General features: G+C 47.9%; 1 protein-coding gene across 8 annotated transcripts in view; it reads right to left on the bottom strand.

Moving 5' to 3' along the window:
• Positions 1 to 1,788: 1,788 nt before the first annotated feature.
• SON (SON DNA and RNA binding protein) overlaps positions 1,789 to 23,868 on the bottom strand; it is a 331,417-nt gene continuing 309,337 nt past the window's right edge. Inside the window, exons 8-12 of one of the 8 annotated variants that reach the window (XM_063956484.1) lie at positions 10,394 to 10,510; positions 8,048 to 8,195; positions 4,441 to 4,506; positions 3,855 to 3,970; positions 1,789 to 2,978 (exon numbers count right to left, since the gene is read on the bottom strand). In XM_063956484.1, the coding sequence (XP_063812554.1) occupies positions 2,814 to 2,978; positions 3,855 to 3,970; positions 4,441 to 4,506; positions 8,048 to 8,195; positions 10,394 to 10,510 (612 nt within the window). In that variant the 3' untranslated portion in view covers positions 1,789 to 2,813. Of the gene's footprint in view, positions 2,979 to 3,854; positions 3,971 to 4,440; positions 4,507 to 8,047; positions 10,511 to 23,868 lie in introns of those variants that run through there. The other 7 variants (XR_010241576.1, XM_063956485.1, XM_063956486.1 and 4 more) reach the window with 7 other exon arrangements.

The following is a 23,868-nucleotide window of genomic DNA, read 5'->3' as shown; positions in this document are numbered from 1 at the left end:
CGGGGGAAACCCACGCATCATCACACACCTCATTTAATTTCTCAGATTCAGGAAAACTACAGGTAGTTTTTCCTCACCGAACATAATACCCCTTTTTGGTGGTACTCGTATTATCAGAAATGTGTAAAACATTTTTCATTGCCTCAATCATGTAACGTGTGGCCCTACTGGAAGTCACATTTGTCTCTTCACCGTCGACACTGGAGTCAGTATCCGTGTCGGCGTCTATATCTGCCATCTGAGGTAACGGGCGCTTTAGAGCCCCTGACGGCCTATGAGACGTCTGGACAGGCACAAGCTGAGTAGCCGGCTGTCTCATGTCAACCACTGTCTTTTATACAGAGCTGACACTGTCACGTAATTCCTTCCAACAGTTCATCCACTCAGGTGTCGACCCCCTAGGGGGTGACATCACTATTACAGGCAATCTGCTCCATCTCCACATCATTTTTCTCCTCATACATGTCGACACAAACGTACCGACACACAGCACACACACAGGGAATGCTCTGATAGAGGACAGGACCCCACTAGCCCTTTGGGGAGACAGAGGGAGAGTTTGCCAGCACACACCAGAGCGCTATATATATATATATATATATATATATACAGGGATAACCTTATATAAGTGTTTTTCCCCTTATAGCTGCTGTATTGTTTATACTGCGCCTAATTAGTGCCCCCCTCTCTTTTTTAACCCTTTCTGTAGTGTAGTGACTGCAGGGGAGAGCCAGGGAGCTTCCCTCCAACGGAGCTGTGAGGGAAAATGGCGCCAGTGTGCTGAGGAGATAGGCTCCGCCCCCTTCTCGGCGGCCTTATCTCCCGTTTTTCTGTGTATTCTGGCAGGGGTTAAATTCATCCATATAGCCCAGGAGCTATATGTGATGCATTTTTTGCCATCCAAGGTGTTTTTATTGCGTCTCAGGGCGCCCCCCCCCAGCGCCCTGCACCCTCAGTGACCGGAGTGTGAAGTGTGCTGAGAGCAATGGCGCACAGCTGCAGTGCTGTGCACTACCTTGTTGAAGACAGGACGTCTTCTGCCGCCGATTTTCCGGACCTCTTCTGTCTCTGTAAGGGGGCCGGCGGCGCGGCTCTGGGACCTATCCATGGCTGGGCCTGTGATCGGTCCCTCTGGAGCTAATGTCCAGTAGCCTAAGAAGCCCAATCCACTCTGCACGCAGGTGAGTTCGCTTCTACTCCCCTTAGTCCCTCGATGCAGTGAGCCTGTTGCCAGCAGGTCTCACTGAACATAAAAAACCTAAAACTAAACTTTTCACTAAGCAGCTCAGGAGAGCCACCTAGTGTGCACCCTTCTCGTTCGGGCACAAAAATCTAACTGAGGCTTGGAGGAGGGTCATGGGGGGAGGAGCCAGTGCACACCAGGTAGTTCTAAAGCTTTACTTTTGTGCCCAGTCTCCTGCGGAGCCGCTATTCCCCATGGTCCTTACGGAGTCCCCAGCATCCACTAGGACGTCAGAGAAATGAGAATAACAAAGAAACAATCTGCAGAGTAGTGGTGTCATCAATTTGTAAAGTAGTGACATCACTTATGACACTTCGGGACCAATTGAAATGTTTACTCCGTGGCTACCACTAGGGGTGCAAAACGGGACAATTCAATTGTTGCTCTGTTTAGACACGGGGTAGCCGCGGGGATGACTTTGCTTCTCACAGCCTCCAAACGGACAGCCAAACAGAAGCTAAAATCGGTGCTTTGGGCATCTGAACGGACACCTGAATATAGAGTCCTACACTATATCCCCAGGATTAATCACACATAAGACATCATTACGAGTACCAGCTTTTTATTAAGATTTATTTACAAGTAAGCGACATCAGGCCTGTTACAGACCACAGATCTGGCCAAGATTGTTGAGCTCCATACATGAAGCTACAAAACACAGATTAAAAAAAACAATCACAAATAAAAACACAGGCACAAATATAATTGGAAAAAGGAAGGACTCTGTCACGTGTCAGCATCAGTGATATTAACTTCCAAAGATTGTGTCTCTTTCTCTGGGCTGAGATAGGAGACATCGAGGGGAACCACCTGTACATGTACGGTAATGAAGGACATATTGCTCCTCAAAGTCTGCCTCCTACGGGAGACAACTTTGTGACAATGTGGTAAGCTGGCATCTCTTCATTATTTCTCAGCTTTGGGTTTAAGGCGTACAATCAATACTGTAAGGAAATGCCTGTTTTTGGCACATGGCTTAGTGGTTTAGGCCTATAACCCAGGCTACTTACCTAGCTAAAGTAGAAATAGTGTCCTATAGCACAGATATAGGAAACTGTATGTTGTCCCCACCCTCCCCCCAAGCTGATGGACATACTGCGGTTGCACAACGGCTGGAGAACCTCCCCACAGGCTGTTCCTCAGAAATGGCATATCGGTGGAACCGTAAATAGTGCTGTGTGTCTTGGGACCACATGGCTTTCAGTGGCCAGCCCGTTGGCCCCCAGATCACCAAGAACAGATGCTTGAACAGATCTTCAGTTTCAGGTATTATACAAAGTCTCTCCACCACTGATACAAATGATACAAACAACTGTACAAAGTATGAGAACCGTCACACCTTCCATAAACCACAACATTAATTTTCAAAACAAGCTTTCACCCACAAAAGCAACAGTCTCCTTCAGCCTCAATTACAGAACACATTAGTCATGCATTTAAAAAAAAGTCTTTAGAGTTTGTTTAGATTTACAAGTAGACATATTTGGGCTCTTGCTTATTTGCTTATCACCACAATAATGTTTATATTTTTGGAATATATCTGGATAATGAAGCATAGCTGTCCGGGCACCTACAACGTACTAGAGGAGGCGCTGCAAAAGTTGGATGTTGAGGTCATGCTCTCCTTCGGTAATGCGCCCAAGGCCTGAAGGGCTGCAGCGGCCGCTGTAGCCTTGGCCAACTTCTTGGAAACGCTCGGCTGGCTTGGCTGACATAAAACTCCATTGACTGTTACCTGCCAGGATAGAAGAAAACAAGCCAGCTTAATGTACAGGATTTTAATTGAAAATAACACAAATTTATTTAAGATTAGGGAATAAATACAAGTACAGTAGGCATGATTTGCCAATTAGATCTTCTCATTTTTTCACACCATTATACCAAATGTCTTTACACGTCACCACATTTCGCAGAAGTTCCTTCTATGGAAGAAATTAGTTTACCAGTCTAAAAGAAACTAACCAAAACCCAACCACCTCCCCCACCTCTTTCCTAAAGCACACTCTAATGGTTAGCCAATCCTCTGGGGTGGCGGACCACACCCCTAAACATGTGTCCCTACCACTAAATTTGCCCAGTGGGCCCGTCATGCCCCAGTCCGACACTGCGTAATGTTCCCCAAGCACTGTGTCTAGGGGAAGGGTTTCCATACCATTATGAAAGTGGTGGGGCTGTCATTTTATACAGTGCTCAACTTAGTAACTGCCATACAATACAGAGAGAATGCTAAGAACTGCCATACAATACAGACAGCATCTATCTGACTGCCATACAATACACCATCTGCCACACAATACAGCATCTGCTTGCCTTAAAATACAGAAAGCATCAGACAGATTGAAGGGGCTCCTACGTGTAGTTAGTGGCTGTGCCAGGGACGGGTGGAAACTGCACATACCGCCCACACAGGATACACTATGGCGGAGGTGCCGCGAGCCCTGTTAGTAAGTGGCCAGCTGTTCTACCTGACCCTGGGGTGTCCGGGAACACAGTATGGGAGGTGAAGCGGCAGAGTGCGGCCAGAGGCATGGGGGAAAAAGATCTGCAATGGCTGATACACAGTACAGTGGTGTGAATGAAGCCTCTGGATGTGTAGGCAGCTAGCACTTACCCTAAACAGAAACCGTTTGCGATGCTCTGGGCCGGTGTCATCCACAAGCACAAAATCCGGCGGGGACCACTTCTTCTTATTGCATAGCTCCATCAGAACAGAGATGGGATGTTTTCCTGAAAATATATTTAGTCTCATGACGTCTGCCAGACATGCTGGGATACGGGAGCGACAATCACATGCCAAGCCATGCTTACGTAACTTAAACTATAACATAGGTCTACCTTTACCAAACTCAAAAACAAATAAATTGTATACAGAATCAATTAATGGATGTGTAGTAACGGTTACTGCAGGTGAAAAGCTACAAGCTGTAATAGCTCTTGGACTGTCAAATTATTGTCACATTGTGGAGATGGGAAAACCAGGAGTCAAATTGAACAGCTTGCCCAAACAGGGTTGCAATGAAATATTACCAGATCAGTGACCCATCAAAGTGAAGCCATTTGCAAAACGCACTGGATATAAAATAAGGAATTACTATTTAAAGTTAAACACATCAATTAAAAGACCGCCTGAATACGGCTTTATTGCGTATACAGCTATGCCAGAAGCGTGCAGGATAATTAACTGTGGAACAACTCACCAGAAAGATCCTTCATTGCAGGTAACGCCAGTTTGTTGGAGGCTTTTTCTCCGTCTGCTACCAAACCTAGGAGGGAAACACATAACATATTACTGTAGGATCTTGTCCTCCAGTCTCCTAATGCTAAAACTCTAGCACAAAGAGATTTCACCAAACAGCAGGTAAGTGAAGACTGATTACTCCTTTAATGGAATGGAGTGCAAATTTATTTTCTACTTGTTCTGCAAAGTTACATGTCATAATAAATTCATTAGCTGCATTCTCAGTGATGACACTGGTTCCTAGTAATCTGATGGGCTGCATACTCAGTGATGTCAATGGTTCCTAGTAATTTGATATGTTGCATACTCAGTGATGTCACTGGTTCCTAGTAATTTCATGGGCCAAATTATCAGTGATGTCACTGGTTCCTAGAAATGTTATAGGCCGTATACTCAGTGATGTCACTGGTCCCGAGTAATTTGATGGACCACATTCTCAGTGATGTCACTGGTTTCTAGGAAGTTGAATGGCTGCATTCTCAGCGATGTCACTGGTCACTAGTAATACTGTAAACCAGTGATGTCACTGGTTTCTAGTACTGTGATGGGCAGCATTCTCTGTAAGATCACCGGTTCCTAGTGAATGCCTAGTATTCATACTTTCTGTCACGTGATGTCACGGTTTCTTAATTTATAAGCTGTAATCTCCGGGGCTCCATACAAGCTGTCATTCCCAAGGTCCCATGGTTGTTCTCAAATCTTACTGTGCGGGGCTGAAGAGGGGTGATGTGAGTGGATGACCAAATCAGAAGGTACAACCAGCTTCTGAGAAGTCTTCCCACTCACACCCCATTTTTTTGCCATGATTTTAAAGTGCTGTTCTGTATTTGCTTCATGATCGTTGTTTCCCCCTACTAGGGTGGCCAACCCCAGGACATTTGTTCTGTTTCTCAATGAGGGACACTTCCTGTGAGATCCGGCGGCGGGATGGGGGTGCAGGGCAGCGGTGAGGTCCGGCGGGTGGGCAGGCGGCTGGCTGCGCAGCGTGACCTCTGACTTCACGTCATGCTGCGCAGTGCGCCCAACCGGAGCCAAGGAGAGGTGAGAAGAGGGAGCCATGGAGCATCTGAGCCTCTTGAGGATGCTCAAAGCTGCCCGGCAAAGAAAATACTAAAGTGGTGGCCAATCCCGAAATCCCCGGGAATGGAAGCTCCAATCCTGGGATTGAATCTTGGCCAATTTTAGGCCGGAATCCCAGGATCCCAATCCCGGGATTGCCCACCTTACCCCCCTACAGAGGTTCAGCAGGTTAGTTAAACGTACCTAACGGGGGGCGTGGCTTGACACAGCATGGTGTAGGCAGCTTCCTGCCAGAGCTCCTGCTTATATCCTGATCTATCTCCTGTTTCCCTGGTGTTCTGTGGCTGAAAATTTCTGCAAGAGTGCAGTACCCCCCTCTGCTCCTGCAGTGTGAATTTGGGGATCCTCTGTGCCAAGAGTCCTAACTTACTGGCTGGTGAAGTCTGTGACTGGATCCTGAGGAAGACTCTGCTCTCCGTGTGGCTGTTGCTCCTGCTGCTGGGGCCAGTGTGCTCAGGGCTGGTGAGCTTGTATTATACACAGCACACATTCCACTGCCTGTCCCCTTCTCCCCTGGTGCGGATATTACTGAGCACATAGTATTACAGAGACAACACTCCCTGTGAATTTGGGACAGAGCTTTAACTATACCCGTAGTGCAGGGAAGAGCACTGTATGCCTGGCTCCCTCTCACCTCTAGAACACATTTGCTGGACTCACACGCCTGCGTTCTTTGGATGAGCCGAGCTCCTGTGTGTATAACTCTGCTCCCTTTCTACCAGTGGATCTTCCTCTTGCTCCTACAGTATATTGCTTCTTCCCCCTGCAGCCATGTTTAATCCTGTTCATACCTCTGGACATTCGGTCTCAATCATCCTGAAGGCTATCGCGGAATCCGAGCAAAGGGTTCTTAATATGTTTGGAGTAGAGACTGTTGCAGTATCTGGTTCTCCTGTGGAGTCCACCTGCCCACCGGTGCTGCTACCATTGGAACCTTTGGGGGAGCTTGTATCTGTGGTGCCTGCCGCTCCGCTACAGTCGATGCTTAATGCTGGTGGTTCCTCCGACGAATGCATTGTGAACAAAATGGGGGAGTTGCGGATTCTTCCTGCGCATATTCACCGTTATTTGCAGTGGGTGATGGCGCGTGGGATGTCAGTGACTGCCTCCGTCTCATCGTTGGTGACTGTATGGACCTCCATTGCAATTTTCTTTGAGGGTCCGCAGTGTGACCTCCTTGATAATGGGGGAGAACGGTATTGTATCACTTCGCAGTTAGTTGTGGTGTTAGGGAGAGGGACGGTTCTCCATTCTTACATTTACCATGGAACTGTGGCCTATCCTCTTATCTATCCAGCTAATGCTGTGCGGGATGGTTGATGGCTCCACTACTTTCCTGACTACTGCTCGTGTACCGCTAAATGACGTGATTCCAGAGTGGGCTTATCCTCCGGACTGATTTTCTTTCTTTCCAAGTCTGTATAATACCTCACTGGTTACCGGGTCCTTGGCTGTGTTCTATTTTATTGTTGATACTTTCTTAAATACTATGTTCTATTCTGTTTTTGTATGTCTTACCATTGATATAATTTCGTTATTTGATGGTTCTAAGATGTTTTATTTGACCATCGCTTATTTAAGGGTTACATATCCCTATATACTGTTGTATCTGTATGCATATCTCCATATTTGCATATTCATTTTTTATTTTTTATTCTCATATGAGGGAGATCTACTCTATTTACTGTTTGGCCATATTTCTTCTTTTTTTATTTATTTGCCTCAGTCACTTATTTTTTTCATTTATCCTGGTATTAGGGAAGGGAGGGAGGGGGGTGTTAGACAGTTAGGTCATGTAGTTTAATGGGGGGGGGGGGGGGGGGGGGGGGGGGGGGAGTTGGGGATCCAGGTATACCTAGGTTAGGGATAGGCTATACAGGGTGGGGGGTTTTGAGGTGGTTTGTTTTGGGGGGTTTTGTTTTTTGCTCTGTATTGTAGGGATTTTTGTTTTATCTCTATGAGCAGCAGAGGTCTTAGGATTTTAATTATTTCTTATTTTATTTATTTTTCTGTATACTCAGGCAGGTGTTTTATCTATAGTTTGCAGTGCCAATACTTTTGTATTTTTCTACGCCTCATGGGTCAGTCTTTTTTTTATTTTATAATTTTATCCTCAATGTGTGAGCTCACATGGCGCCTGTGGGCTCTTACTCTTACTGCTTATTGCTATAATGTGGGGCGTATTGTATATCCCGTACTATTAGACGTGTACTGCAATTGTATTTTGTGTCTCCTGTCTGACCGTACTTCTGATTGCATCCTGCACACTTTACTATACCTGCCGGTATTGTTTGTTTTATATGTATACTTTTTTTTTTATCTCATATTATTCTTTTTGGGATGTTCATTTAAAAACTTTCAATAGAAAATACGCAACTTAAAAAAAAAAAAAAACGTACCTAACAGTGACTAAGTGATTTACCAATACTAACAACTCTACAATTTTTATTCCAAACCATTGTAAAGCCCTTGTGCACGTTACATACCTTTGCGATCAGTCTTGAAATCAAGAAGAATGGGATTGACGTTGCCTTTATTATGTCGTCCAAGCCCTTCCCCCTCTCTCCATCCCATCTTTCTCATCAGCAGAGCCCCTCTCCCCCCACTTACGGGCGCGGCCTTTAGGAACTGATCCTGGGAGAGAGACAAGAGAAAGAAAACAGCCGGCCAAAGCGTTATTGTAGGGTTTAACACACCCCAAATCTACAAAGTGCGTTACTGCGATGCAGATTGTCGGACCCCCTGACCAGTATCTATACAGATGTGTGCAAATGACCAGCAAACTATAACTCTCAGCTCATGCAGAAAGATGAGACAGCTAAACAAAGTTATCGACATGGTACTGAAAGACTGAAATACAGACGTCCTATTGTAAACAATCCTGACAATGGTGACGGGTTAGTCCTCTAAAGTTGGGCTTCCACAGAAGGGGGGGAAAAAAAAAAAAAAAAGTGACAGAACTTTACTTTTCTTAAATACTGTAATCAGGATTGCTTTGAACGGAAGCCAGAACACTATTTTTACAACGCAAAGTAAATCACAGTTGCAAAAACTCTTGAAATGCTTACCTACCCATGCCTCTGTGGCTGCAGTGTGGCGATAGTGGAGCAGGCAGTGACCGTGGACACAAGGCAGCTACAAAGATTTGACCCTGCAACAAGTTTCCACACAGAGCGGTGAAAGTTCACAGGTGACTCCGTGAACTCTCCCCTCTCTCTCGTAACCCAAAGGCTTACCCCAAGCAGAAAACTGTCCTACCTCCATCCTGACACCTGAGTACTGGGGTAAAGGCTAGTCTGTCATCAGCTCATCCTGGACTGCAGCAAGATACATACGTCTAGACAGTAACGTGTTTCCCCCAAAGTTAGTGAGTTATCTAGCAGCAACTATGTCACTGTAACATTGCACAATCAGGTTAATCTGCAACGGTGAAATTACAAGCGTTTTTCTTTTTCAGACATCAAAAAGTGTACACGGCTGGTAAGGCAACCGGCCTCTGACCTGTCACGTCCAATCATGTTGGACCTAACCAGATCATGCAGAAGAAACTGTGTCCATGCTGGATCTCCTTGCTTTGTACACCCGCTGGGTTTACTTACTTACTTATGAGTTCCATTCGCCCTTTCTCATTGCCAGGACATTTTCATAAAAGTAGGGCTGAGAGTGACATTCACCCCAGCCATAGTCACACCAGGGTCCGATCCCACGTTAGAACCTGCTTTGTAATGATAGAATTTTCAACATCAAGGTCTGTTTCACTGTGCCTGGCAGTGCTCAGAACATAACGCATAACAACAACTGCGGCGCTTTGTCCGTGAGCTCGGTGTACAGTGCGTCACATGATAAGAGGCAGAAAGAACTTGGTTGTAAGATTAGCGTACTCAAAATCAGACAGCGCTCTTCTCATAGTTACCGGCAGAAGCCAGACTCAGGGATAAAGAACAGCAAACTCTGGTATGCAGAGGGGAGAGCCGAAAGCAGCTGTAGAACAGGAACAATCCGGCAGGAACGCCAACAGGTGACGCGAGCAGTCTCGCCGAACGCACAGGCTCCTGACGGTCCAATGACACGTGGCTTCTCCTTCAGCGGGCTCCACCTAGCATGTCTTCTGCCAATCCCCTCCCTTCCTGAGCAGAGACTTCTCCACTTCTCTACATGCCAGCAGTTGCTGTTCGGCACCCCCAAGTCTAGCGTAAGGCCGTGGTCAAAGGATCTGCTATAAAAATGTATACGGTGGGAAGTAGGGGCCAGACACAGGGAATTACCTAAGAGGCCTTTTTTTTTTCTTTCCACAGACAGATCTAATCAGGAATTGACTGACAATTTGCCTGACTGTGAAGCCGCATGACATTTGGAGAGTAAGCTCCTAGGCCGACTTTCATCATGCATCTTTGGTACAAATGGTAATCGCGCGTTATCCTGAAATTATTACTCCTGTAAGGACTTGCCTACTTCAGGTGAGGAGATCAAAGCATGCCACTGGGCGATTTGCAGAGAAGCACGGCAACATCCGTGTACAGAAATTTCTGTCTCTTACCATGGGAGCTACGTACACCACTAAAGGAACAGTGAAACAGACAGGATTTGGGAAAGACAAGAATTCATCATTTAACCAGAGGGAAAAAGGTAACGTAAGGATGGATAATCTTATGTAACATAATAAGGATACTGCTGTGAAACCTAGTGCAAGAATACTCCAATGCTACGCTTAGTTGTGATGTAATTGGAGCTAAACATAAACACGTGCTCTTTACTTAAGATAATGTGATAGCACTAGGACAGCAAGTACTGTATACGTCTATGATAAACACAACTGCTTGCTGGATATGTACCTTTTTCAGCCAGGCTTGGGGGCCGCTGTTGCTGATTTCATCCGCCGTCAGAACTTGTGCTCCAGTGCTCCCTGTGAACTGCCCGGGAATTGAAGTAGACAGAGCCCAGGCATCAATCTATGTATGACAAACAAACTGGATTAGACAGCTGTGATTTCTCGATGGAACTGGAGACTCCAGTCACTACCCACAATTTGTATCCATACTAGTGCAGCTAGCTTCCAGTGACGGAAACGTCCCTGTGATACTGTATATGTCAATGTGTAGTAGACGAAGGGAGAGTATTTTCATTTACATCAAAGGTCTGGCCATACGGATGCCCTGCTAATATCACGGTCATGGTATAACAAAGCCTGTCTGCCAGCCACTTCACACCACTCTCACCCCAAACAAGACAGGTTACCATCTCATTTGTACATGTTGCAAATAAAAGTAATGGTAGGAACATATATTACCTATATATTACCCATATACTATATATTACCTATATAATTACAATGGCAGCCATTTAACGTTTTACTGGCAGCCAACGGTACATTATCACGGTGTGCCGAACTACTTACAGCTGAGCACTGCAACATGAAGCCCCATATACGGAACCCAGCTGTCAGTCCTGCAATGTACCAGGAATTGGTCCTGGTCACTTGACCACTGTATACAGATGAAGCCATGCTCAACTATCCTCCGTATGGCGTGTAGTGCGAAAAACTAGTCGCATTATATTTGCCTGCGCCTTGTCGCAGCTTGGTGTATTCAGTCACAGTGTAATGGATAGTCTCCTGGTGTTCGTCCACCAGGTGTCTCTTGAAAACCACAATTGCGCATTGTAAAGTAAAACAATGCTTGTTTAAGAACTACTTTTTTATTTTTATTAGAGATGATCCCTACATTACGTAATAAAAAAAAAAAAAGATTTGCTCAGCGTCTCCAACGCACACAAACAAAACCACAGTTCAGAGCTCTACATAGCTCTCTAAAAGAAAAAAAAAATAATTACAATCAGCAATAGAGTTGGGACCACAACACTGTAAAAAAAAAATAGGATTTTAAATTACCTACTGGTAAATCCTTTTCTCGTAGTTCGTAGAGGATACTGGGGTCCACAGTAGTACCATGGGGGTATAGACGGGTCCACTAGGAGCCATGGGCACTTTAAGAAATTGATAGTGTGGGCTGGCTCCTCCCTCTATGCCCCTCCTACCAGACTCAGTCTAGGAAAACTGTGCCCGAGGAGACAGGGACACTTTGAGAGAAGGATATAAAAGGATAGTGGTGAGATTCCGAACCAGCACACACAAACTAAAGGAAAGCCATGCTAACCAAACTTTAAACCAGGAACAGCAACCGCTGAACCAACAATACTTAACCAAGTAACAGTGCAGGAAGAAACGAAGCACTGGGCGGGCGCCCAGTATCCTCTAGGAACTACGAGAAAAGGATTTACCGGTAGGTAATTAAAATCCTATTTTCTCTTACGTCCTAGAGGATAGTGCCATGGGGATGTACCAAAGCTCCCAAACCGGGTGGGAGAGTGCGGAGGTTCCTGCAGAACAGATTGACCAAACTGAAGGTCCTCAGAGGCAACGTGTTCAAACCTGCCATGGCATAAGCATGCTGGATAGTAAGCCTGATCCAGCGTGCAATAGTCTGCTTTGAAGCAGGACATCCAATTTTATTGGGATCATAGAGAACAAACAGCGGGTCAGATTTTCTGTGACGAGCTGTCCCCTTCACATAGATCTTCAAAGCCCTCACAACATCCAAGGACTTTGAAGTAGCAGAAGTGTCGGTAACCACCGGAACCCCAATATGTTGGTTGATATGAAACACAGACTTCACCTATCTTCATGAAAAATCAAATAGGGGCTTTTGTGAGACAACGCCCCCAGCTCCGACACACGCCTCGCAGAAGCCAAGGCCAACAGTGTGACGGCCTTCCATGTAAGAAACTTGACGTCAACATCCTGTAAAGGCTCAAACCAATCCGATTGCAGGAACTGCAACACCACGTTGAGATCCCAAGGTGCCGTAGGAGGCACAAAGTGCGGTTGGATGTGCAGAACCCCCTTCAAAAATGTCTGAACCTCAGAAAGAGAAGCCAATTGTTTCTGGAAGAAAATGGATAAGGCCGAATATGGACTTTTATGGAGCCCAAACGTAGGCCCACATCCACACCTGACTGCAGAAAAAGAAGAAAACGTCCCAATTGAAATTCCACCGCAGGAAATTTCCTGTTCTCACACCAAGAGACGTATTTTTACCAAATACGGTGGTAATGTTTAGACGCTACCCCCTTTCTGGCTTGGATCAGGGTTGAAATACCCCTATTCGGGATCCCTTTCCGGGCTAGAATGTGACGCTCAACCTCCATACCGTCAAACGCATCCGTGGTAAGTCTTGACAGACGAACAGCCCCTGTTGGAGAAGGTCCTTGCGAAGAGGTAGAGGCCACGGGTCCTCTAGGAGCATCTCCAGTAGATCCGCATACAAGGCCCTTCTTGGCCAGTCCAGAGCAATGAGAATTGTTTGAACCTTTTCCCTTTTATTCTTTTGAGAATCTTTGGGATCAATGGAAATGGTGGAAACACATACACCATCTGGTAGACCCATGGAGTCACAAGAGTATCCACAGCCAAAGCTTGCGGGTCCCTCGAACTGGAACAATACCGCTTGAACTTCTTGTTGAGACGAGAGGCCATCATGTCGATTTGTGGCATTCCCCGCCGACATGTCAAGCACCCGAATACCTCCGGGTGAAGGCCCCACTCTCCTGGGTGGAGGTCATGTCTGCTGAGAAAGTCAGCTTCCCAGTTGTCTACTCCCAGAATGAAGATTGCCACAGCGTCTTTCTGCCCAGAGCAGAATCCTTGTTACCTCTGCCATTGCTGCCCTGCACTTCGTTCCCCATTGTCGGTTTATGTATGTTACTGCCGTCACATTGTCCGACTGAACCTGAATGGCTTGATCTTGAAGAAGATGCGATGCCTGTAGATGCCTTAGTTCCAGAATGTTGATTGGAAGAATGGCTTCCCCACTTGACCATTTTCCTTGGAACTGTTTTCCCTGGGTGACTGCTCCCCAACCTCTGAGGCTTGCGTCTGTGGTTAACAGAATCCAATTTTGAATCCTGAACCTCCGTCTGAAGCCACCACAGAAGAGAAATCCTGGCTTTTGGCGACAGACGGATACTCTGTTGCATGTGAAGATGCGATCCGGACCATTTGTCCAACAGATCCAGCTGGAAGGGCCTTGCGTGAAACCTTCCGTACTGCAGCGCCTTGTAAGCGGCTAACATCTTTCCCAGAAGGCGAATGCATAGATGCACAGATATTCGAGTTTGTCCTAGAACATCCAGCACCATCGACCAAATCACCAATGCCTTTTCCAATGGAAGGAACACTTTCTGTGCCTCCGTATCCAGTATCATCCCCAGGAACGGAAGTCTCCGGGTTGACTCCAGATGAGATTTTGGTAGGTTCAGAATGCATCCGTGATCCTGGAGTAGTCGGGTTGAGAGGGCAATGTTGACTAACAACCTCTCCCTGGATGGTGCTTTTATCAGCAGATCGTCCAGGTACGGTATTATGTTCACTCCCTGTTTGCGGAGGATAAATATCATTTCTGCCATTACCTTGGTGAACACCCTCGGTGCCGTAGAGAGGCCAAATGACAGGGCCTGGAACTGGTAGTGACAGTACTGTAAGGCAAACCTTAGATAACCCTGATGAGGCGGCCAAATCAGAATATGAAGGTACGCATCCTTGATATCCAGAGATCACCGCTCTCAGAGACTCCATCTAGAACTTGAACACCCGTAAGTATGGGTTCAACGACTTGAGATTTAAAATGGGTCTTACCGAACTGTCCAGTTTCGGAACTACAAACAGGTTGGAATAATAACCCTGGTTTTGCAGCTGAAGTGGAACTGGAAGGGTGGTTTTCAGTATGCCGGCGGTCAGGCTCCCGGCGACCAGCATACCGGCTCCGGGAGCCCGACAGCCGGCATACCGACACATACTCCCTCGTGGGGGTCCAAGACCCCCCTGGAAGGAGAATAAAATAGTGTGGCGCGCGTAGCGTGGCGAGCGCAGCGAGCCCGCAAGGGGCTCATTTGCGCTCACCACACTGTCGGTAAGCCGGCGGCCGGCCTCCCGGCGCCGGTGTGCTGGTCGCCGGGAGGCCGGCCGCTGGCAGATCGTAGTGAACCCGAACTGGAACAATGACCTGAGTTTGTACCAGATTTTGAATTGCTTCCTGTAAAGTCATACTTGCTTCTTGAGAAGCTGGTAAGCCTAATTTGAAGAATATGTGAGGTGGGAGTTCCTGAAACTCCAGTCTGTAACCCTGGCCTATAAGATCTTTGACCCAGGGATCCTGGCATGATGTTGCCCATATGTGACTGAAGAATCGCAAACAGGCTCCCACCTGCCTGTCTTCCAGGCAGTGCGGTCCTCTGTCATGCTGAAGGCTTAAGAGGAAGCAGAACCGGGGTTCTGTTCCTGTTGCTGGATTTCTGGGTTTACTTCTATTGCCTTTGAAGGTCATAGAAGGACCTTTGGTTTTGTTTTTAAACTTCGCTGTCCGAAAGAACTGCAGAGTTAGAGCAGTGTAGGATTTTCTAGCCGGGGGAGCTACGGAAGGAAGGTATGTAAACTAACCCGCTGTAGCCTTGGATATCCACATATCCAGTTCAAATCCAAAAAGGGCTTCAACTGTGAAAGGTAGACTTTCCACGCCTTTCCTGGAAACCGCGTCCGCAGTCCACTGGCGTAGCCACAAGTCCCTGCGTGCTGACACTGCCATAGCGGTGGTGTGTGTATTGAGTAAACCAATTTCCTTTATGGCCTCCGCCATAAAGTTAGTAGAATCCTGTATATGCTGTAGAAGTAAAATTATCTCCCCCCTGGATAAGGAATCTAACCCGTCAATTAGATTACCTGACCATTTTGCAATGGCCCTAGAGATCCATGCACAAGCTATAGTGGGTCTCTGGGCCACCCCCGCCGCTGTGTACAGAGCTTTGAGTGGTCTCAATCTTGCAGTATGCAGCATCCTTCAAAGAAGCTGCCCCAGGAACAGGTAAAACTATCTTACGAGACAGCCTAGAAACCGATGCGTCAACTATCGGTGGGTTTTCCCATTTTTTCCTATCATCCTGAGGGAACGGGAAGGATGTGAGTAACCGTTTTGGGACCTGAAACTTCTTATCAGGATTTAATTCCTTAGATGCAAGGAAAGTAGCTGAGGGTTTCTTATTCACATTAAATAAGATTCCTCTTCGTCCTCTAATACCTTATCAGGAATGTGCAGGACTTCTCTAATACCTTCCATCAGGGCCTGTATTCCCTGTGACAAAGCTGCATCCCCCCCTCCCGAGTCCACCTCACCCTCCTCCGGGTCTGATACATCATCATCAGTATCAGTCTGCATGATTTGGGGCAGAGTACGCTTCTGTGGACAATGGCAGGGGTCTGAGACGCTGGAATGCCCACTGAATCTCTACTCATCAGGTCATCAACAGATTGCCTTAAGTATTGCGTCTCCTTCTCATTTTTGGATAATTTATTTAAAATATTTGAAATCATCTTTTTTAATGAATCTAACCATACTGGTTCAGATCAGCTAGCTTGAGAATGTGTACTATCCTGAGTACACGGCAGAGAGCCCCCAGATTGAGAAAAACATGTGCATGATAAACACTCCTTTGACATATTAAATGTGATAACACACATATACACACAGGAATAGGTTAAAACACCGTTAACCCACACAGAGCCCTTCTAGGGAGATACAGAGTAAAATGGAGCCAGCCACACAGCGCCCCTATAGCTAAAGTGCAAGTTTAGTTGGGTCGCAAACTAAGTACCCTTAGTTGGGTTTAGTACACCAATATATTTCTCCCTCCCCCCGTTGCTATGACCCCCAGGTACCGCTGAGACGCTCTGGAGTCCTTGTGGAGGTGAGCTTCCCTGCCAGTCTGAGTCAAGCATAGGGAAAATGGCGCTGGTGAGCTGCTGAATCCGCTTTTAGTGAAGCCCCGCCCCCTTAATGGCGCACGGTCTTCCCATTTTTTTATACTGGCCGAGGTGAATAATGTAGTCTACAGTGGGTTAAAACCCCTGTAGTGTAGTGCCAGTGTGGGTAATAGAAGTGGCTTCAGCTCGCCCCTCACAGCTGTTTCACAGTGTGCCTGAAGCCTGGAGCGCAGCGTGCATGGAGCGCAGCGCTCCTACCCTTGTGCCGCCATTACTGCCGGCGACCCGCTAACTGGGACGCCGGCTACTTACTCACCACTCTTCAGTCTTCTTGCTCTGTTAAGGGTGGCGGCGTGCTGCGGGTCTGTACGCTAGCTGTGGTGGGGCTTGCGAATAGGACCCTCAGGAGCTCAGTGCCCTGTCAGCGGGGAACGGGACCATTAACCCTAGGGAGGTTGGGCCATTTCCCCCCCCTAAGTCTTACGAAGCAGACAGGCTGGTGCCAACCAGACCTGTCTGAAAACAACAAACAGACAATAAATGCAGAAAGCCCTTCAGGAGCTTCCCAAGCGTGACTGGCTCCTCCGAGTATATTTTCTAAACTGAGTCTGGTAGGAGGGGCATAGAGGGAGGAGCCAGCCCAAACTATCAATTTCTTAAAGTGTCCATGGCTCCTAGTGGACCAGTCTATACCCCATGATACTAATGTGGACCCCAGGATCCTCTATCACGTAAGAGAAATAATTTAAAACGAGCGACATCACTATGTCTCTGCAGATGTCAGTCACCTGTCTCCGTGGCTCTCTTGACATAGTGGTATTGCCGATGGGTATCATGCTCGTGAGCTAGGGCTCGATTCCCACAAAGGACACACTTGTATTTCTCTTTCATCCACTAGGGGACACCGGCGAGTGGTGCTTACACAGATCTTCGAAATGATGGTGAGTAGATGGGGTCTACCTCAGGTGGACCTGATGGCGTCTCGACAAAATCATCAGCTGCCCAGGTATGTGTCCAGGACAATAGTTCAAGCAGCAGAGTAAGTGGATGCGCTGACACTTCCTGGGTGTTACAGAAGGGTTTACATTTTTGCACCTTTCTCACTCATACCCCGAATTCTCCAAGATGGGTAATACGAGAGCGAGTATGGGCAATTCTCATAGCACCGAATTGGCCCCGCAGAGGTTGGTACTCGGACTTACGGGGGATACTAGCAGAGGACCCTTGGCAGTTACCTCGAAGGGAGGACCGGCTATATCAGGGGCCGTTCCTCCACTCAGATCTGAACAGGCTACGTTTCATGGCGGTGCTGTTGAGACCCGGATCTTAAGGGACAGAGGGATACCAAGAACAGCTATTCCTAAAGAGGATTGCTGCTAGGAAGCCAGTTACTCCCATGTACGACTGCAGACATTAGAAGAAGTACATGGACTGGTGTTAGGAACATGGGTGGAATTTGACGAACTTCCACGTATCCAGACTTCTACTTTTCATTCCAGCTGGTCTAGATGGGGGACTAAGACTAGGTTCCTTGAAGGTTCAAGTTTAGGCTCTCTCCATCCTATTTCAACAGCGGTTAGCATCCTTACAAGAGGTTCAAACCTTTTTGCAGGGGGTGGTGAGGATACAACCTCCTTTCCGTCCTCCCCCTGCGCAGTGGGACTTAAATTTGTAGTTGGACTTTTTGAGAACACCATCTTTTGAGCCGTTGGAAAGAACAGACCTGCAGTATCTCTCTTGGAAGGTCACGCTATTACTTGCCTTGGCTTCGGCCAGAAGAAGCCATATCATGTAAGAGTCCTTTGTTAATTTTCCAGAGGGATTAGGCAAAACTCCGTACATGAGCGGATTTCCTTCCTAAGGTCGTTTCGAGGTTTCACGTAAACAAACAGATTGTGGACCCATCCTTTCAGGGATTCGCAGATGGGGAAGTGTCTTTGGATGTTGTCCGAGCTTTACGAATATACGTACAAGTTATGTTGTCCTTTAGAAGGTCGGACCATTGATTGTTCTCTATGATGGTCCAAAGACTGGTTGGCCAGCATCTCGGCAGTCTTTGTTTAGATGGAATAGCCTTGCCAATCGGCAAGCTAATATTTCCTGTGGTAAGCAGGTTCCGGTTCAGACTGGTGCTTATCATACCAGATCAGTGGGTGCCTCATGGGCAGCTCTTAGTGGTGTTTCCACTACTCAATTTTGCAGAGCGACAACGTGGTCTTCAGCACACACAGTCGCAAACTTTTACAGGTCTGAGACCTTGGCGTCCGGAGATTCTAAATTCGGACGTTTAGTTTTGCAGGCCATCAACAGCACTCCCTCCCTTAGGGATAACTTTGGGTTGTCCCCTATTGTATAAGACTCCAGTGTCCCCTAGTGGATGAAAGAGAAAAGAGGATTTTGGTACTTACCGATAAATCCATTTCTCTGAATCCTCTAGGGGACACTGGACGCCCGCCTCAGTGCTGTCAACCTGCTGTGTTCAAAGTTCTTGTGCAAACAGCGTTGGTTTTTCTGTTAAGAGTTTCTTGGATGCTGTTTGATATGTTGTACGGTTCGGTTCTTCGCCAGGTGCTATAGTATCATGTCCTATTCTCTCGGTCAAATTTTCCAAACTGAGGGAGGAGGGATGTGAAGGGGGAGGAGCCGGCTGTGCAGACAATGCTAAATTTTAGATTGTGCCACACCTCCGGTTGCAAGCTTCACACCCCTACTGTATAAGACTCCAGTGTCCCCTAGAGGATTCTGAGAAATGGATTTATCGGTAAGTACCAAAATCCTCTTATCTGTGTAAAAGTAGCAGCCACAGCTTTTTTTCTCATTTTGACTGTATATCTGTGTGTGTGTCTGAGTCTGCACATGAAGCATGATAGAACTTATTTTGGGAAAATTAGAAAAAAGCTGCAGTTGCTCCTTTTTACACAGATAAACAATACAAGTGTGTCCTTTGCGAGAACAGAACCAGAGAGCCACAAGGAAACCTGCAGTGACATAGTGATGTCTCTCACTGTAATTTTTTAATTCTGTGTCCCAACTCTATCGCTTATTGTAATGATTTTTTTTCTTGAGGAGAGCTGTGTAGAACGCCAAACTGTGCTTTTCTTTGCGTGCGTTGGGAGACGCTGAGCAAATCTTTTTCTGTGTTTACATTTCTACTTAATCTAGAGATCATTTTATACAGTGCACCAGGGGAGCTTCCAGTTGTAAGGCATGTCATCACTGGGAGCCTGCAATTCCGGTTATTACATACTCCGTATTATATTAATATAGACTACTGTATTTACTGTGCACTGGCCCACTTGTCAGGGCTTCCTACATTGTACAGAATTCTGTAGTGTCACATTGATCCACTACTATTTAGCACTGTACTGTAGTTTTCATTAGCGGAACAATCGCCACCCAGTGGTGAAGCTGTGTATTGCATGCTGCATATCCTTTTGCGCCTTATCACGCTGTACTTCGTCTACCTGTGCTATTTGTATGGCGTGACTAGGACACCTGTATGGAGCAGGAGCAGCAGCTGTAAGCATGGTTACATCTGTATCATGTCTAACGCAATGTAAATAAAGCTTGGTTGAGAAGCACAGGCTACCCCATGAAGCACACATTTCTCCCGTCTGTCAGCGCTGATATATACAGTTTAGACCAGGGAATCTCAACTCCATTTCTTAACCACCTCCAAAGCGTAATGTTTTGTGAATTTCTTTACTCATGAGGTGAGAAAATTGTGTTCAACACAAGCAGAATGTCAGCAGCTGCAGAACCTTATTTAGCGCTATAACTCCGCACCAGACTTATCTGTGTAATGTTCATACACTGGCCAGGCTCAGGCTTTTCTATCTTCTTATCCTTGTACAACGTATAATACTCAGCCCCAGGCGTCTTGCTTAATGCATCCTGTGTAACATTCAGCCCCATGCTTCTCTCTGTGTCCTGTGTATAGGCCTGCATTCACGGGCAGATGTAGGGGAAGATGTGTGCTGAGCGTGCGGGGGGAGGACGATGTGCTAAATTGAGCCTGCATGCAGGCCAATCTAGCACCAGCGATAGCGACGCGCGGGGCAGCGCATCAATATCGCTGTGTGGGGTACACACTGACAGATCATGCTTAATATCTACGCAATCTAGTCAGATTGCTTAGATAATCGCTCTGTGAGTACCCCCTTAACACTCCGCACCAGTCTTCTCCCTCCCTGCGTCCTGTATAACACTCAGCACCAGTATTATCCCTCCCTGCGTCCTGTATAACACTCAGCACCAGGCTTCTCCCTCTCTGCGTCCTGTATAACACTCAGCACCAGGCTTCTCCCTCTCTGCGTCCTGTATAACACTCAGTACCAGGCTTCTCCCTCTCTGCGTCCTGTATAACACTCAGCACCAGGCTTCTGCCTCCCTGCGTCCTGTATAACACTCAGCACCAGGCTTCTCCCTCCCTGCGTCCTGTATAACACTCAGCACCAGGCTTCTGCCTCCCTGCGTCCTGTATAACACTCAGCACCAGTCTTATCCCTCCCTGCGTCCTGTATAACACTCAGCACCAGGCTTCTCCCTCCCTGCGTCCTGTATAATACTCAGCACCAGGATTCTCCCTCTCTGCGTCCTGTATAACACTCAGCACCAGGCTTCTCCCTCCCTGCGTCCTGTATAACACTCAGCACCAGGCTTCTGCCTCCCTGCGTCCTGTATAACACTCAGTACCAGGCTTCTACCTCCCTGCGTCCTGTATAACACTCAGCACCAGGCTTCTGCCTCCCTGCGTCCTGTATAACACTCAGTACCAGTCTTCTCCCTCCCTGCGTCCTGTATAACACTCAGCACCAGGCTTCTCCCTTCCTGCGTCCTGTATAACACTCAGCACCAGGCTTATCTCTCCCTGCGTCCTGTATAACACTCAGCCCCAGTCTTATCCCTAAATGCGTCCTGTATAACACTCAGTACCAGGCTTCTCCCTTCCTGCGTCCTGTATAACACTCAGCCCCAATCTTATCTCTCCCTGCATCCTGTATAACACTCAGTACCAGGCTTATCTCTCCCTGCGTCCTGTATAACACTCAGTCCCAGGCTTATCCCTCCCTGCGTCCTGTATAACACTCAGTACCAGGCTTCTCTCTCCCTGCGTCCTGTATAACACTCAGCCCCAGTCTTATCCGTCCCTGCGTCCTGTATAAACTCGGCACCAGGCTTCTCTCTCCCTGCGTCCTGTATAACACTCAGTACCAGGCTTCTCTCTCCCTGCATCCTGTATAACACTCAGCACCAGGCTTCTGCCTCCCTGCATCCTGTATAACACTCAGCACCAGGCTTCTGCCTTCCTGCGTCCTGTATAACACTCAGTACCAGGCTTCTCCCTCCCTGCGTCCTGTATAACACTCAGCCCCAGGCCTCTCCCTCCCTGCGTCCTGTATAACACTCAGCACCAGGCTTCTGCCTTCCTGCGTCCTGTATAACACTCAGCACCAGGCTTCTCCCTCCCTGCATCCTGTATAACACTCAGCACCAGGCTTCTGCCTTCCTGCGTCCTGTATAACACTCAGCACCAGGCTTCTGCCTCCCTGCATCCTGTATAACACTCAGCACCAGGCTTCTGCCTTCCTGCGTCCTGTATAACACTCAGTACCAGGCTTCTCCCTCCCTGCGTCCTGTATAACACTCAGCCCCAGGCCTCTCCCTCCCTGCGTCCTGTATAACACTCAGCACCAGGCTTCTGCCTTCCTGCGTCCTGTATAACACTCAGCACCAGGCTTCTCCCTCCCTGCGTCCTGTATAAACTCGGCACCAGGCTTCTCCCTCCCTGCGTCCTGTATAACACTCAGTACCAGGCTTCTCCCTCCCTGCGTCCTGTATAAACTCGGCACCAGGCTTCTCCCTCCCTGCGTCCTGTATAACACTCAGTACCAGGCTTCTCCCTCCCTGCGTCCTGTATAACACTCAGCACCAGGCTTCTCCCTCCCTGCGTCCTGTATAACACTCAGCCCCAGTCTTATCTCTCCATGCGTCCTGTATAACACTCAGCACCAGGCTTCTCCCTCCCTGCGTCCTGTATAACACTCAGTACCAGGCTTCCCCCTCCCTGCGTCCTGTATAACACTCAGCACCAGGCTTCTGCCTTCCTGCGTCCTGTATAACACTCAGCACCAGGCTTCTCCCTCCCTGCGTCCTGTATAAACTCGGCACCAGGCTTCTCCCTCCCTGCGTCCTGTATAACACTCAGTACCAGGCTTCTGCCTCCCTGCGTCCTGTATAACACTCAGTACCAGGCTTCTCCCTCCCCGCGTCCTGTATAACACTCAGCACCAGGCTTCTCCCTCCCTGCGTCCTGTATAACACTCAGCACCAGGCTTCTCCCTCCCTGCGTCATGTATAACACTCAGTACCAGGCTTCTCCCTCCCTGCGTCCTGTATAACACTCAGCACCAGGCTTCTCCCTCCCTGCGTCCTGTATAACACTCAGCACCAGGCTTCTCCCTCCCTGCGTCCTGTATAACACTCAGTCCCAGGTTTCTGCCTCCCTGCGTCCTGTATAATACTCGGCACCAGGCTTCTCCCTCCCTGCGTCCTGTATAACACTCAGTACCAGGCTTCTCCCTCCCTGCGTCCTGTATAACACTCAGCCCCAAGCTTCTGCCTCCCTGCGTCCTGTATAACACTCAGCACCAGGCTTCTCCCTCCCTGCGTCCTGTATAACACTCAGTCCCAGGCTTCTCCCTCCCTGCGTCCTGTATAACACTCAGCACCAGGCTTCTCCCTCCCTGCGTCCTGTATAACACTCAGTCCCAGGTTTCTGCCTAACTGCATCCTGTATAATACTCGGCACCAGGCTTCTCCCTCCCTGCGTCCTGTATAACACTCAGTACCAGGCTTCTCCCTCCATGCGTCCTGTATAACACTCAGCCCCAAGCTTCTGCCTCCCTGCGTCCTGTATAACACTCAGCACCAGGCTTCTCCCTCCCTGCGTCCTGTATAACACTCAGTCCCAGGCTTCTCCCTCCCTGCGTCCTGTATAACACTCAGCACCAGGCTTCTCTCTCCCTGCGTCCTGTATAACACTCGGCACCAGGCTTCTGCCTCCCTACGTCCTGTATAACACTCAGTACCAGGCTTCTCCCTCCCTGCGACCTGTATAACACTCAGTACCAGGCTTCTCTCTCCCTGCGTCCTGTATAACACTCAGCACCAGGCTTCTCTCTCCCTGCGTCCTGTATAACACTCAGTACCAGGCTTCTCTCTCCCTGCGTCCTGTATAACACTCGGCACCAGGCTTCTCTCTCCCTGCGTCCTGTATAACACTCGGCACCAGGCTTCTGCCTCCCTGCATCCTGTATAACACTCAGCACCAGGCTTCTGCCTTCCTGCGTCCTGTATAACACTCAGCACCAGGCTTCTCCCTCCCTGCGTCCTGTATAAACTCGGCACCAGGCTTCTCCCTCCCTGCGTCCTGTATAACACTCAGTACCAGGCTTCTCCCTCCCTGCGTCCTGTATAACACTCAGTACCAGGCTTCTC

The sequence above is a fragment of the Pseudophryne corroboree genome, chromosome 2, assembly GCF_028390025.1.
Source record: "Pseudophryne corroboree isolate aPseCor3 chromosome 2, aPseCor3.hap2, whole genome shotgun sequence".
Taxonomy (NCBI): Eukaryota; Metazoa; Chordata; class Amphibia; order Anura; family Myobatrachidae; genus Pseudophryne; species Pseudophryne corroboree.
This window is presented reverse-complemented; position numbering and strand designations above follow the sequence as displayed.